The 15,079-nt window shown below is 41.5% G+C and overlaps 1 protein-coding gene across 11 annotated transcripts in view; it reads right to left on the bottom strand.

The window, feature by feature from the left end:
* Positions 1-15,079, bottom strand: part of ELMO1 (engulfment and cell motility 1) — a 555,188-nt gene that overhangs the window by 339,624 nt on the left and 200,485 nt on the right. For all 11 annotated transcript variants that reach the window (XM_021079239.2, XM_085005795.1, XM_021079236.2 and 8 more), the window contains 3 exons: positions 14,531-14,630; positions 6,555-6,706; positions 4,364-4,442 (listed from right to left, as the gene is read on the bottom strand). In XM_021079239.2, the coding sequence (XP_020934898.1) occupies positions 4,364-4,442; positions 6,555-6,706; positions 14,531-14,630 (331 nt within the window). The remainder of the gene's footprint in view (positions 1-4,363; positions 4,443-6,554; positions 6,707-14,530; positions 14,631-15,079) is intronic.

The raw sequence follows: 15,079 nt of genomic DNA, 5'->3' as shown, positions 1-15,079 counted from the left end.
GCATGAAGTATGATCACATCTAGTTAAAAAATAATGTCTGGGGGAGAGTCTTTGCCCAGAACAAGGTAGGACCATGAGATTCACATGGGTGTGAATGGTGGCAGGAGTTGGCTCTCTGGGGATGCATTACTGTCTTTGAAATTTCTTCCTTTGGAATCTACATTTTCTGATTTCCTACCAAATCTCAACTAAAAAGGGGGTTTTTAAATAATGCTTATCAAAACCGTAAATATTTTAGAGAAATGTGGAAGGGATCTGGCCAACTTCTTTGCCATGAAAATAAGAAACTGAACGTTGTTAGAAAAAAAGAATCACTTGCCCACTAGCAGCAATTCCCTCTCTCACAAAACAAGCAACCCCCCCCCCGCTTCATTTGGGGAGAAAAAGGGAGAATCCCCAATATCTGAGAGGCATGGAAAGCATGACCCGACCCCCTCCCAAGGGAGGCTGATGGGGGGGTGGGGTGGGGTGGGGGGGATGCCTACACAGAGGAGGCAGTTAGACTCCAGGCCCAAGCCCAGTGCTTCCTCAGTCAGGCCAACTCAACACATGGAAAACAAAAATATCACCCAGGTTTGCCTGCCAAGTAAAAAGCAGAAATAAGGTATAAGTGTTTAACTCCTTCCAAAGTCACTTTATACATTTTGAAAATAAAGAAAACCCAGATAACAGAGTTTTACCCATGTGTTTGGACTAAAGTGGAATTTATTCAATGTCCAAAAGCTTTAAAAAGACAAACAAAATGGACATTGCTGTAAATCCAGTAAATAAGTGTTTGGATTATGTTTTAATCGAAATGAAGTAAGAGGAATTCACTCCGTGGCACAATAGGTCAAGTATCCGACTTCAGCAGCTTGGGTCACTATGGAGGCATAGGTTCCATCCCCAGCCTGGCACAGTGAGCTAAAGGATCTGGCATTGCTGCAGCTGTGGCTTAGATCACAGCTGTGGCTTGGATTCAAGTCCTGGCCAGGGAACTTCCATATGTCATGGGTGAAGCCATCTATTTAAAAAAAAAAAAAAAAAAAAAAAAAAAAAAAAAAGAGTAAGAAAATGGGCTTGGTGTCCTTCCAGGCATCAGGGAGGATCTTTAACAGGCAAATACAAGGTCCTTCTGCAGGGGACGCCTCCCTGACTGGCACTCCATGGGATGCTTTGCAGATAAGAGCAAGGATAAGGTTGGGACTCTAGCCCTGACTCTTATTAGCTCAGCACTTGGGGGGAGTTCTTTACTTCCTTTGATTCTCAACCTCTTCATTTATAAAATGGAAATAATAAGGCTTTCTATAGATAGGAGAATTAAATGAAATTACATAAACCACTGAGCCCAGGATGGCACACGGCAAACTCTCAAATAGTATCAAATATTATCATTGGTGACAGGCTTCGGTAAATTTTCCTATTTGCCAAAAATATTCAGAACTTTGAATCTTTCAAAGCATAAGCCAGTAACAGTATATAGTATATAGCAAGTCAAGTGATAGTACCAATGAGCTTGATCTTCTGGTTTACAGGCCTCCACTAACATTCAAAAAATAACAGCAGATAGACTTTTCTTCATTATGAACTTGAAATAATTTTTAGAGCCAACTCTTTAACTCACTAAAAATATTTTTAAAAGAAAAAAAATCAAAATACTCCTTTTTATGACCAACAATAGTCACTGATTCGTCTTAAATTCAACATAAATTCAAGTTAATTTTCTTTTTTTTTATTATTATTTTCCCACTGTACAGCAAGGGGGTCAGGTTATCCTTACATGTATACATTACAATTACATTTTTTCCCCCATCCTTTGTTCTGTTGCAACATGAGTATCTAGACATAGTTCTCAATGCTATTCAGCAGGATCTCCTTGTAAATCTATTCTAAGTTGTGTCTGATAAGCCAAGTTAATTTTCAATGAACAAGTATCATTATTTTTATTTCAAAGACCTAATTAGTCATATAATACTCTTGATTTCCTGGTGGATTATATATATACCTTATCTTTCTTTTTTTATTCTTCTTTTTTTTTTTTTTTTTTTTTTGGTCTTTTTGTCCTTTTAAGACCACACCTGCAGCACATGGAGGTTCCCAGGTTATGGGTCGAATCAGAGCTGTAGCTTCTGGCCTATGCCAGAATCACAGCATCGCCAGATCCAAGCTTTGTCTGTGACCTACACCACAACTCACAGCAGCACCGCATCCTTAACCCACTGAGAGAGGCCAGGGATCGAACCCTCAACCTCATGGATGCTGGTCAGGCTCATTACTGAGCCACGATGGGAACTTTCACTTTATCTTTCTTAGCTGAATTTTTTTTCTTTAAGTGGTTAATGTTATTAGACTCCCTTTGGGACTTATTATTATTATAGTAATATTATTATAGTAATATAATAATATAGTAACTGACATGTGCCATGTCAGTTTCATAGAGCCTAATTTTTCAAAAATAAAGATTTTTAAAAATTTTCTTTGTAAGCTGCACCTGTGGCTTATGGAAGTTCCCAGGTTAGGGGTTGAATCTGAGCTGCAGCTGACAGCCTACACCAGAGCCACAGCTACACCACATCCTTAATCACTGAGTGAGGCCAGGGATCAAACCTGCAGCCTCACGAACGCTATGTCTGGTTCTTAACTCTCTGAGCTACAACAGGAACTCCCCTGAATAAAGATTTTATAAGCAGAATCAAAACCTAATGTTAACAGTATTCTTAATATGATGGTAGTCCCCAACATTTTAATTGTTATCATCGCCCTGGAGTCACTGGCATCTAATTCCCCATTTCCCTGCGGTCATTCGATTACAATTCAACAGATTAACAACAGCTCTCGGTGCAAAAGAAAGGCAAATTGTATGCATTTTACTTGGTGTCTAGATCCAGAGACCCTAGTGAAATCATAGCACCAGGGGTGGGTATGAGCTTCCACTTCTCTAATCCAGGCACAGGGGAAAGGATAGTCTCAAGAGGTCAGGCCAGAAGGCAGGTTTCTTCACCCCACTCTACAAGTAGCTACCAGGTGGCCTTGCCAGGCGTCCTTGGTCTGGCCAGTAGAAGGACCAAGCTTTTCAATGACCATGTGAGGCTTGTGAATGTGACAGCTGCCAGGCAATTTGCTGGGCTTCTGAGAATTACCATGGACCCAGCATTTGTATATACATATAAAAGGAAGCCCCTACTCATGATTCCACTTAAGATCCGCAAAGCCACCCATAAAGACCCAGCTTGGAGCACCAGCCTAGCGAGGGTGGGCACCTCCTGGCTCCAGCCAACACCAAACCAAAAGCCCAGGAAACTATAAAGTCACTCTACTTATTGTGCAAACACGGCCCTCGGGAATGAGCAAACAATTTTAAATGGAAAACCAACCAGAAACCCTCACATCTAGTCGCTTAGGCTTAAAATCCTTGGCAACAAAAAAAATAAAAGAAAAAAATAAAATTCTTGACCTGGTGTTGAGTAGCATGCTAGCTTTCCAGATTCTTCTAAAACAATGGATTGGTAACTGTCATGGAGCTCCCCAGTACACTTTCTAAAGGTGGAAAGATCTCATGTTTCTGTCTGGTTTTTAAATGAAGTAAACTGTGGCCAAGGTAACACAGTATGTTATGTTGATGGAAAAAAAAATGGATTCAGAAATGTGAGCCAAATTCTAAGACACGTTAAATTCATTTCTTCTGCAACCCCTTTTATTTGTCCTTTCCCCAGCTGAAGAAGAACCAAAGATCTGCAAAGGAAAGGGTAGATTTCATGCAGATGCATTTAAAGGGTCCCCTCGTCTTATTTATACAGAGGAGGGGAAATGCATTATTCAGTCCTCCTGGTCGTATTCACACACGGACAGCGGAAATATCACCAAGCAGAGAGCAGCCCCTCTCACATCTCAACAGTTCCCTCAACTCTGGCAGCGATTTGCGTGTTCTCCCCACTGTCCCCTCACCTTCCCGTCTCATACCTCCCCCGCCAAAGCATGATGACTCTCAGGGTTTAGGTGTCCTCATCAGGAAAATGGGGACAATACCTCCCTTGCCCCATGGAGTATCTGGTGAACTGATGGGAGACCACAGGGGCTTCTAACTCTGTGCCCACCTCAGGGGCAGAGGTTCATCTTTCTTTCATCTTTGTTTGGGTTTCTCTGCTAGGTTTCAGGTGATGAAAGGGCTCTGCCACTAGAACACTCCTAACGTTCTTCACCAAACAGATACTTGCCCATCTCTGCCAGTTCCCACTGGATCTGAGAATGATCCCTGGCTGCCCAGCCAAACCACAGAGCAGCCAGCAGCCCTAAGGAGTTCCTGGAATGGGACGCGGAGGGCGCTCTCTGCACCAAAAATTGCCTGCCCTGGGCATAGTCTTTAAGACAAAGAAATGCATCTTACCTGCCTCCTCTCATCAGGGGCCTTTAGGAAAAGTGCATTAATCACCGCGATGGTGTAGGTTTGGATTTCTTGATCTGTCCTGCAAAGACATGGAACAATACAGAAAGTCAGAAGAGGATACCCCTGAGTGAGATCATGATAAGGCTCATGATCATCTCCCCCAAAAAAATGAGAGAGAAAAAAGGCAGGACTTAGAAAACACAGTCCGCACTGAAAATACATTTCAACCAACACAAGGCCGGAAACACAATGGGGAGACCATGTGCATTGCTAGCCTGACAAAACACTGCTCAGAGGGGATCACCCAGAAGTACAGGTGGCCAGCTGGCTCTCTCCCCTCCTCCTCTATCAGAGACAAAAACATGAACTAGGGGATGTACTTGTGTGTGTGTGTGTGTCTGGGTTCACGTAATTTTCTCTCTGAGGCATGAGCTATATCTAGGAACAATCCTAGGTCTACCCACATTCCGGGGCTTATCATAAAACTGCTTTGTCTCCAGGGCAATAGTATTCTAAAAATCTAGTTCTAAACAGAAACTTTGAAATAATGAGAAAAATGGGTTTTTATGTTTACAAATTTGCTTTTCACAGGAGTGAAATCAGAAATTCCAAATGAAGCAAAGATCCAATGTAAGTTGCATAGCAAATACGGTAAATAAGAAGGACCTGAGACATAAACAAAGAGCAGCTGCCTGTGAGCTACATTTAGAGACAATTTAGCAAGAGGCAGTGCTGAGAACACAGCTATGGCAGGACGAAATATGAAGCCCCATGCCTCATAGGCTGGCTGTGTGGCCTTGGCTCTGTCCCTACTCAGTTTCCTCATCTGTAACCCTGGGTAAGAACACACTAATTTCAAGGGGCTGATTTTAGGGTGAAATGAGGTAAGGCACGTTAACATCTTTAGCACAGCGCTTGGCAAATAAGAAACTCGCCAATTGGCAAAGTGCACTCTGAATGCACAGTGATGCTGAGATTCAGACAAAAGACACAGACGGTAAAGTTAAAAGAGTTCACACTCAGGACGTGTGAAACTGGTATCCAAAGCGGCTTCACACAAAAGCATCATTTTAGAGCATGTGCTAATTTTCCCTGAGGCCACAATCCATAGCTGTGTGACTTACAATTTTACTTTCTAGTCACCAGCTCCCCTCCAGTGAAGGAAATATCGAATGTGCTTTGGTAGCTTATATTATAAGCACCTAGTCAACATTTTTGGTACATTGAGAACGACTGAATATTCCCTACATGCCCATCCTGCACCCCCAACCCAAACAGGCCAATCAGGTTTCCTCTTGAAAATTTGCCAGTGTGACCTGAGAGACCAGGGGCGGCAGTTACTGGGAGCCAAGTCACATCAGTGCCAGCCAACATGCTAGAGAAAAGGCCTGTTGTGAGGACTCCAAGGAGGCCATAGTTTCTGTCCTTCCCAAGGCTTAGCTACTTAAGTCACTCCTCAGTTCTATAAAGTGCCCCAGTATCCTTTCAATACACCCCCTGTCCTAGCTCAGGATGCTCCTGGCCACCTGCAATCCCAAATACTTTAATTGATAAAGAGGCATCGTACGAGGGGGTCCGTCTCAGGCTTGCATCATCAGAGAGGACCTTACTAGTTACCTAAGGGAGAGATAACCTTAACCAGAGAAGGAGAGAGAACCAAAGGCTGGCTGTGAGGGCAGCTGTCTCAAAGCTCAAGCCTCTAAAAAAATGCCCATATTGTAAAGTACACGTGAAGGAGGTCGCTGTAATCACCTGGAGCCTAAAAAAGAAGCCTGGCTTTAAAGATCTCTCATTAACTATGAAAATCCTCATTATATCGCAGAAAACACCATTTTCTATGATTAAGGATGAAGACTCGTTGAGAACTCCAGAGAACAAATTGTCGTACTGCGTCTTATTAAAAGCAAAACTCTGCTGATTACCTAGCAACATTTACCAGAACTTAGTGCCTATGATGGCAGTGGAGACAGAAACGTGCCAAGGAAAGGCATGGGGCACACCCAGGGGCAAGGAGCTGCACCATGTCAGTGTGATGGGAGACAAACGAGGGGCATGGTTTGATTATATAGCAAATTAAGATTCTTCTTCTGTATATTTAATCAAACCACCGTGAGACCTTTCTCAGGGGATTACGGTGGCTGTGTACCTGAAGCCTCCCCGCACCCTCAGTGGCGGGGTCACTCTTGCTTACCCTTGAAGATGGGGAATGAGCTGGCCGATGGTGATCTCCTGCGCCACCTTCTGGTAGAGGTCATGGCTATTGAGCACCATGGACTCCAGAATGGCCAAGGACCGCTGCAGGATGGAGACATCTATGGCCGACTTGTTGACAAAACTTGCGATCTGAAAACCCAAGCAGGACACAACTGACTACTCATGACAAGCAGAGCAGGGAAGTGGAGAAGAGAGCAAATCAAGAAAATCAGGAGTTCATTTAAGAAACACCAGACACTGAGGATGAAAAGTACCTGGAATTAGGGAACAATGGAATAACCAGAAATGCATGGAGTCAATGATAGTTGTTTATGACATTATTACAAAGCATTATTATCCTATTTCTCTAATTCAATAATTCACTTTCGAAAAAAGACATTGGAGTTCCCGTTGTGGCTCAGCAGTTAACAAACCCGACTAGTATCCATGAGGAGGCGGTTCGATCCCTGGCCTTGCTCAGTGGGTTAAGGATCCAGCATTGCCGTGAGCTATGTGGTATAGGTCGCAGACACGGCTCGGATCCCAAGTTGCTGTGGCTGTGGTGTAGGCTGGCAGCGGTAGCTCCGATTTGACCCCTAGCCTGGGAACTTCCATATGCCAAGGGAGCGGCCCCAAAAAGACAAAAGACAAAAAAATAAAATAAAAAATAAAAAATAAATTAAAAAGGGACAGCTTCAAAGCATGATCCTGGCTGGTGTTTCTGGAATGTTCTTCAGCTTTCAGGGCAGACAATTTCAACACATTTGTGAGAACTCATGTGTTTCTCTAAGACACTAATGCCAACATATAACAAGATGAGAGCTCTTCCCTTCCAATTCCAGACCACTCCTTCACCCACACCACCCACAGCTTTTACGTTCTCATTATGCTCCTGCCACATTCTCAAGGGGTTCACACACATCCTACTTGTCAACACAATTCAACTGGCAACTTTGCAGTCACTGGCTACTTTCCTTTTTATTCCTCAGTGAAACACTCTTTCCCCCATTCTTCCAGTTTCTTAGGGTTAAAATGAAATTCTTCTCATCTCTCTCAAATGTAGCAAAGAGAAAAACATTTAAATTAGAAGTGCTAAATGTTAAAAGAGTCATTTAAGCGCTAAAATATATTCCCTAAGGAGTTCATCCCTAAAGCCTCAAACATAATAAATCACAATGTAAGAGGGAAATAAAATAAGGGCTAGAGTAATGGATCACAGCAAAACAAACACATGGGTACCATAAAGGTTTTATTTTAGAGGCCGCATTAAAAGTTATTACTGTCTGTTGACAACTCACACTAAAATGTTGTTATTATATCATCGTAATGATGGCTTTCTTAAAAGCTAAATAACTTGGTTCCGTGACAAATCGACACTTACTGCTTCCCCTGTCAACACTAATTTCTCCCTTCCTGCTGTCCATCGACCCGTTCTCCTCATTCCCCTCTCCACCCTTGGACAAGATAAAATGCAAAAGCACCATGGCAACTTACAGTTACCATCTCAACTGTTTTTCGCCCATGAACTCCCCCTCAAAGCAGGGGTGAGGGGTAGAGAGATCCACAGCCTCTCTGCTTCCAGATACCCCTGGACCTTGGGGGTGAGCAATAAATGACATGAAGAAGCAAAGTAACATTATGATTTCATATTCCAAAAAGCTATTATAGTACAGACTATAGGAAGAGTATGCAAATTTTAAGATTCTCGAAAGGCTGCGTTTGCTCCTTTCATGGCTAATAAACTTCCTCAACGTGTTTACTGTCCCTGGCAAGCCTTCGCCTTAACCCTCACGATCTGATCTGGGTTGGCTTCCCTATCAGATCTGCCACGCCAAGGCTACCTTGCTTTCTCTAAGGGGACGTTTCTCTCACAAAAATCCAATTACCCTCATACCGTCCTCATGGTTGAACATTTTAAATAGAACATAAAGTCTTTGACTTCCCCACCAACACTAGGCCATCCGTTTTTCCTCATCCCAGTACAAGGCTTGGCACTTACTAGAAAACTCCAGAATGCTCACAGAAATGTACTGACAGTACTTCTTCTTTTTTTTTTTTTTTGGTTTTTGTTTTTCAATGTTTTTCTTTTTTTTTTTTTTTTTTTTATTATTTTCCCACTGTACAGCAAGGGGGTCAGGTTATCCTTAGATGTATGGATTGCAGTTACAGTTTTTTCCCCCACCCTTTCTTCTGTTGCAACATGAGTATCTAGACATAGTTCTCAATGCTATTCAGCAGGATCTCCTTGTAAATCTATTCTAGGTTGACAGTACTTCTGATTTCTCTGCACTGATTCTCTCCTGCCTCCACGCTCCGTTTCTTATCTCCATTTAGGAAATTTGGATGTACTTTCAAGACTCTCTAGAGAATTTTCCAGCTGAAAGCTTATGGTCAAACTCCCTCATCCGTTAGCCTTCGGCCCCTCTTTTCATTCATTCAAGCAACAAATACTGACCATGTGCCATGAAACAGGCTCTTATTGACCTAGGATCTTGAAATCAAGAGATGAGCAGCCCATGTGATATTTAACTTCAAGGACCTTATTATGGTGGCACAGACAGACTGATAAAAATTCATTTACTATGAAGTATGTTAAGTGCTTATTTTTAGTATCCAAAAATCTACTTTGACCTTGATATTCCAACAAAACCTAAAATTCAACAGGATATAATCAATCTCATTGTCTTCTCATTCCTCCCTTCTCAAGCACCATCTTCTTTCCAAGTTTGCCATGATCCTTAGTGATCAATAGTCCCAGTTCCCGATTTTCTGTCTATGGGAACACACTTGCGATGTCCCCCCCTCAGATACACATTCTGCTGTATACACACAATGTCAGCCCATGGTCCAACTCATCTCTGGTTACTAAGACAGCATCCTTCCGGCTTCCTCTATGTTCAAGACTTCCCTCTAATACAGATTTACCCTCTTCTTCCATATATTTTGATAGTATTTCCTTTCTTAAAATACTCAATCAGATCTCTCAATGTTTTTCTGATATGAAGTGTACCTTCTTATAATGGGTTTTAAATTTCTCTATAAAGTATTAACTCTCACCTGCTCCCAAGAGTCTTGCTCAATGGCAGTAAAATTGTTGGTAGCCTTTGCTTTAATTCAGTGTACCCCACATTCAGATTCCATTTCTATTTGCCATTTCTATACATTTCTCTACTGTGAAACTGATCCCTTACCTTCATCAATGTACTGTTTAAAATCAATCTTTTCTATTACTCAACTCTACCTTGCCATATAGATCCCATCACTTCGGCAATCCTAAAACAGGTTACAAAATTGTGTGTGATACACTTAGCTGAGTACTGCCTGGCAGAGAGCAGGTGCACAAACCGTTGGGGTTCTATGCACAGTTCTACAAGAGAAACTTGTTGTTTTTTGAAACTAACTTCTATCTTTTCCCTTATTTGTTAGTGGTTTTAACCAGACATTGACATGACCCAATATTTTCATCTAATGAGTACTAATTAACAAGGAATCAAAGCTGACTGGCAAACATCATGGCTATAAAGAGGTGCTTTATTCATGCATGTACAAATTTGTGAATATATAAATGTCATTTTCTATGTCTAGTCTAAAAACTAGAGATCATAGTATAGCTATAGAAGGTTAAAGATTATCTGGTTAAATTTTTAATTCCCCTTGTCTTCCCACAAATCAATAATGACTTTGCCTTTACATTTTTTTTCCCACCTCCATTTCTGTACTTTTGGCCAACACAGGTGAACCAGCCTAAACCAGTCAAAATACAGGTTCTTGAAAGTAAGCCTGTGTCATAGAGAAGAAGAGCTAAGGGGAATTAGCAATGCTTATATATATATTACCTCCACATGCTTCCATTCATTTAAAAGAGTTACCTAAGTAAAACATGGGAAAATCTGGGTGACTTTTAAGAAGCTAAGGAGCATCGCAGTGCATGAATCAATGATACGAATTACTAAAATCATGTAAACATCTCGCAGTCACCCAGAATGAGATCTTAAAATTGTCTTATGTTATCAAAACTGAAAAGATCCATGGAGAACATGGAGGTCCACTCCCCTATTTTAAATTATCTGTGCAGAGACTTATAAACCTCTCAAGTTTTTTTTTTTTTTTTTTCCTTCTCCCAGAGAAGGAAGGATTTATTATTTGAAGCAAGTACGGAGAACACTTGTTTTCCCAAAGCAGTGTCTCAACCTCTCAAGTTTTTAAAAGGCCAAAATTACTGGGTCTCTAAACCGAAAACTGGCTGGATATTTATCCAGGCACTGAAAATATTGCAGGGTGAACCAGGCCCTCCTGCAGAGCTAAGGTTTCAAGAGCATTCGTAGGAAACTTTCCTTCCAAGAAAAGGCATGGATGTTATACTTGGCTAGAGGAAATCCAACTTGTAACACAGAAAGTTCTAGTTTTCTTTTTAATTTCTTTCTCCATGCTTTCCTACCCTTTCCCTAAGCAGGCAAGTTTTTAAAAAGCAACAACATTATACATTAGCATCAAAGAATTCCAAGTTTCAGGGTATATATGAAATGATACTATTTACTACCCATAAAGTTTGTAAACCAGAATCTATCCACACACAAAAAAATAGCTGGTCAGAGGAGACCGAGGCTGGCAGGGAAAAAAATATTTCTCCAAACTAGTATGAATTTGGCATTAATAGGAAGCCAAGCCTGGACCACAGAGATAAGCATCTTTTGTCAGCACATTTCCTAGCTGATTTTTGTCTAGATAAAGCTCCATTTAAAAGACAGTTGCCTGTGTACAATTCCTGGGTTGTCAAAGTGCTGAATGTGATCCAGCTAATGAATAAAAAAGTTAACCTTACAAAAACTATCAATTATAAAATTCACATAGGGAATCTAGATCTAAGTAGCAATGCAAAGGAAACAGAATGGCTAGGAATAAGGATGGGATAGATTAAATGCATTGCCTTTTGAAAAATATTTAATTTTTAAAAATTTAAACTACCAAGACTGATAGTTATTGCTTCCTTAGGGCTAAATTTTTAAATTTAATTTCAGTGAATGAAAACCGTTTTTATAAGAAATTAAAAAATTAAACTATTGCCAGTCTCTCTAACTACATCTCCCATCATTTAAAGAAAGACAGCTTTGTGATTCCTTTCTACTGGTAACTGAAAGTTTGCTTGAAATATATGTAAATACAGTGGCACTGTATCTTTTTCTTCTTCAAGTTCTAGGGTTTAAAAAATGTTTCCAAAAGCAAATTTAATTCATTCACTTCACAGAAATGTGCCAAGGATCGCCTCTATGCCGGGCCCTGAGAAGAGAGGCAGGAAGACAGCTGTGGTTCCATACCCGCAAAGGACTCGTGGTCTCTTGGCAGAGCCAGTCAAAAGAACAAAAAATTCACAGATATGTGATAAGTGCTGCAACAGGGGCATGCAAGATCCCAAGGAGAATGGAGAACAGAAGAAATCGGTTAATGCTACATCACTGAGGTCAGGGAGGGCTGAACAAGGGGCAACGCTGGTTCACTGAGTCAGTTCAGCAGGTTCAAGAGCTATTCTTTCTATCACTTAAAGCACAGGTGCACAAGGATGGTGGGTGGGGGAGGGAGTCCTGAACCACGGGACTCTCTGTGACCTCACTTCGCCTCCCAAAGCTGCTGCATCCTAGCATCCTGACCAGGAAGGACAAGACCATCTGTTCTGTTCTGCAAAGGATTGCTGTGGGGATCAAAAGGGATAATGGAGATGAGAGCATAACATAACTTCAAGGAATTCACGTTCAGAACAGCATGGATTTTATAGCAAAAGAGGCTCTAACAACCGAAAAGCCAAACAACTTGCCTGGAGGAAGGAAAGGCTTGCCATACATTCAGAATGAACTAAAAAATGATGTTAAATATATAAAAAGGCCACAAAACCCAAGATCTTCAGATGTGAACTTGCTTCTCTAGAACTTTTATCTCGGAAAGACAGAATACAGCAACTTGGTCTCTGCATTCATAATCTAATGCTTACATCCTGTGCCACCACCCAAGGAAAGTACTTCCTAATCCAAGAGATTTTCCTTGGCTTTCTCATCTACTACCCTTCTTTCTTTCTTTCCTTCCTTCCTTCCTTCTTCCCTCCCTCTCTCTTTTTCTTCCTTCCTTCCTTTCTTCCTTCCTTTCTCTCTTTCTTTCCTTCTTTTCTTCAGCAATTCCTACCACAAATACAGGCAAAAAGAGGCCTCATCCTTTGCATGTTTTCCAGGTGGCTTCCACTACTTGTCTCTGTTGACCTTTACGCCCTCGCATAAATTAAAAAAAAAAAAAATCAGAGGTGCATCAAAACGGCCCTGGGTTTCTAATCAGCCCTTGTCTGAAATAAACAGGCAACATTCATGATGCAAATATTCAGTCTGTTGGGCTTCCATTCCCAACACCCCACTTTAACAGACGAGGGGCTCTCCTATGCTCTTCAATTCCAGGCGGTGTCTCTCTCCAGGTATTGAATAACCTCCAAAGGAAAAGATGTAACTTCACAGTGGGGAGACCCAGAAGATACCATCCCGACCACTTAATCAAGGTCAACATCACCATTCATAAGACATACTGACATCACATCCCCCGGTGTGATGCTCTGAAAGGGGCACATCATCATTACTTCTCTGGGATTCTTCCAAAAACACATAACCTTGATCTAACCATGAGGGAGATATCAAACAAGGTCAAACTGAGGGACATTCTAAAAAATAACTAACCAGTATTCTTCAAAATTGTCAAAGTCATGAAAGACAAAAAAACAAACAAAAACTGAGGCACTACTAAATAGGAAGTCACTAAGGAGACATGACAACTATACGCAGTCTTGGATCTTGGATCAGGTTCTTAACCAGAGAAAGGGACCTTGGTAGAAAAACTGGTGAAATCAAATAATGGAAAGAGTAATGCCCTACTGTTAATTTCCTAGTTTTAATAATCATACTATTATTACACAAAATGTTATCATTAGGGAAGCTGGTTGAGGAGCATATGGAACATTCGGTACTATTTTTTGCAACTTTGCTACAAGTCTACCATGATTTCAAAATAAATGTTTTAAAAAATTCAAGTGACTCATTCTGGATTTTGCTTTGATTTTCTATCTTTCATACAGACTCTCTAAAATTCTTTTAGATAACCTTTCCCAGGAATCTAGACCTATGAGATACATTTATGTATTCCCGACACCTCTTCCGCTCCCAACAGCAGGAAGAAAGATGACAATGCATTTAAAACTACTTGACAAATCCAAAGAGACGAAAAATAAGCCAACCAATTAATAAATAATACCGTTCTTGATTTAATACTACATTTAAGAGTCAGAAAGTCAGGGCTATTCATTTTTGGTTAGAAGACTGGAACCAGAATTATAAATGTGCAGTGTCTTGATTACAATTCAATTGCTGGGAATGGGGACGGGGTTCCTTTGCCCCCTCCCCCCCATACCAGGTCCACCTTGGCCTGCCCCTTGTTAGCTTCCTCCTAAGGAACAAGGAACCAATTGAACCAGATGATCCCAGAAGTACTTACTGTATCCAGATTACAAGTTAGCAGGCTTACCGTGCCTCTTTCTCTCAGAGCTCTGCTTCAAACCCACTCATGTATTTTGCCTCTTTCCCTTTTCCTGAACCCCTGGTTGAGGGGAGTAGGTTCAAGGACAGCAGAAACTCTACTTAGGTCTTAACAACAACACAGTTCACAACAAGGACTCGGCAAAGGGTTTTCTTGTTTTATCAACACGTCACCTTGATTCCCTTGACTGTGGGTTCTCATGAACAGCCCCTTAGGATTCCAGCGGGGAGAAAATGTTATTTTCATATACAATTTGGGGGCCTTGACCCCCACCCCCACAATATTATCAAAAATCACACTCACCTTTTCACACACCTAACTAAAGGAAACAATTGTAAAATATACTGAAAGCGGAGAAAAATATCTATAAAAGAAGTAAGTAATTTAAGCCTAGGGAAGTGCAATCTGAATTACCTTCTTAATGAATGCCACTGAAAATGTATCCCAGGACACTATTCCGTGGTCCATCAGCTCCACAAAAGCTGTCAGGGTGAAGGACAGCATGTCTCCAAAGCTGGAAAACACAAAGAGGCATAAGGGTGATGGACCCAAGAGCGGAGCACAAAGACAGCAGTGAGAAGGCTTGGGAGTTCCCTGGTGGTGTAGTGGGTTAGGGATCAGATGTTGTCACTGTTGTGGTGTGTGTTCAATCCCCGGCCCGGGAACTTTCACATACTGCGGCCGTGGCCAAAAAAAGGAGTAAGAAAGCCTTAGAAAGATGAATAAATTCAAGGGAGCAAAGTTGTAGAAGGTGCTGGGATAAGCAGCTAGGCCACAGACAACATCCTTGCAAATGTTTCTCCTCCAGCAGAAAGGAGGCAGGTCAGCTTCACAGAAGGGAGCCAGGGCCTCCAGAGGACAGACCTGTGTGCATACACTCTAGTCGGATCTCTCTGAGTCTCTGTCTCCACTAAAGAACTGGGTAGTGATGTCCACTTAACTGCAGGGCTGCTGTAGAGCACT

The sequence above is a fragment of the Sus scrofa genome, chromosome 18, assembly GCF_054392235.1.
Source record: "Sus scrofa isolate SSC_HxYL_T2T_F1_AM1 chromosome 18, Sscrofa_HxYL_maternal_Yorkshire_Landrace_v2.0, whole genome shotgun sequence".
NCBI classification, from domain to species: domain Eukaryota; kingdom Metazoa; phylum Chordata; class Mammalia; order Artiodactyla; family Suidae; genus Sus; species Sus scrofa.
This window is presented reverse-complemented; position numbering and strand designations above follow the sequence as displayed.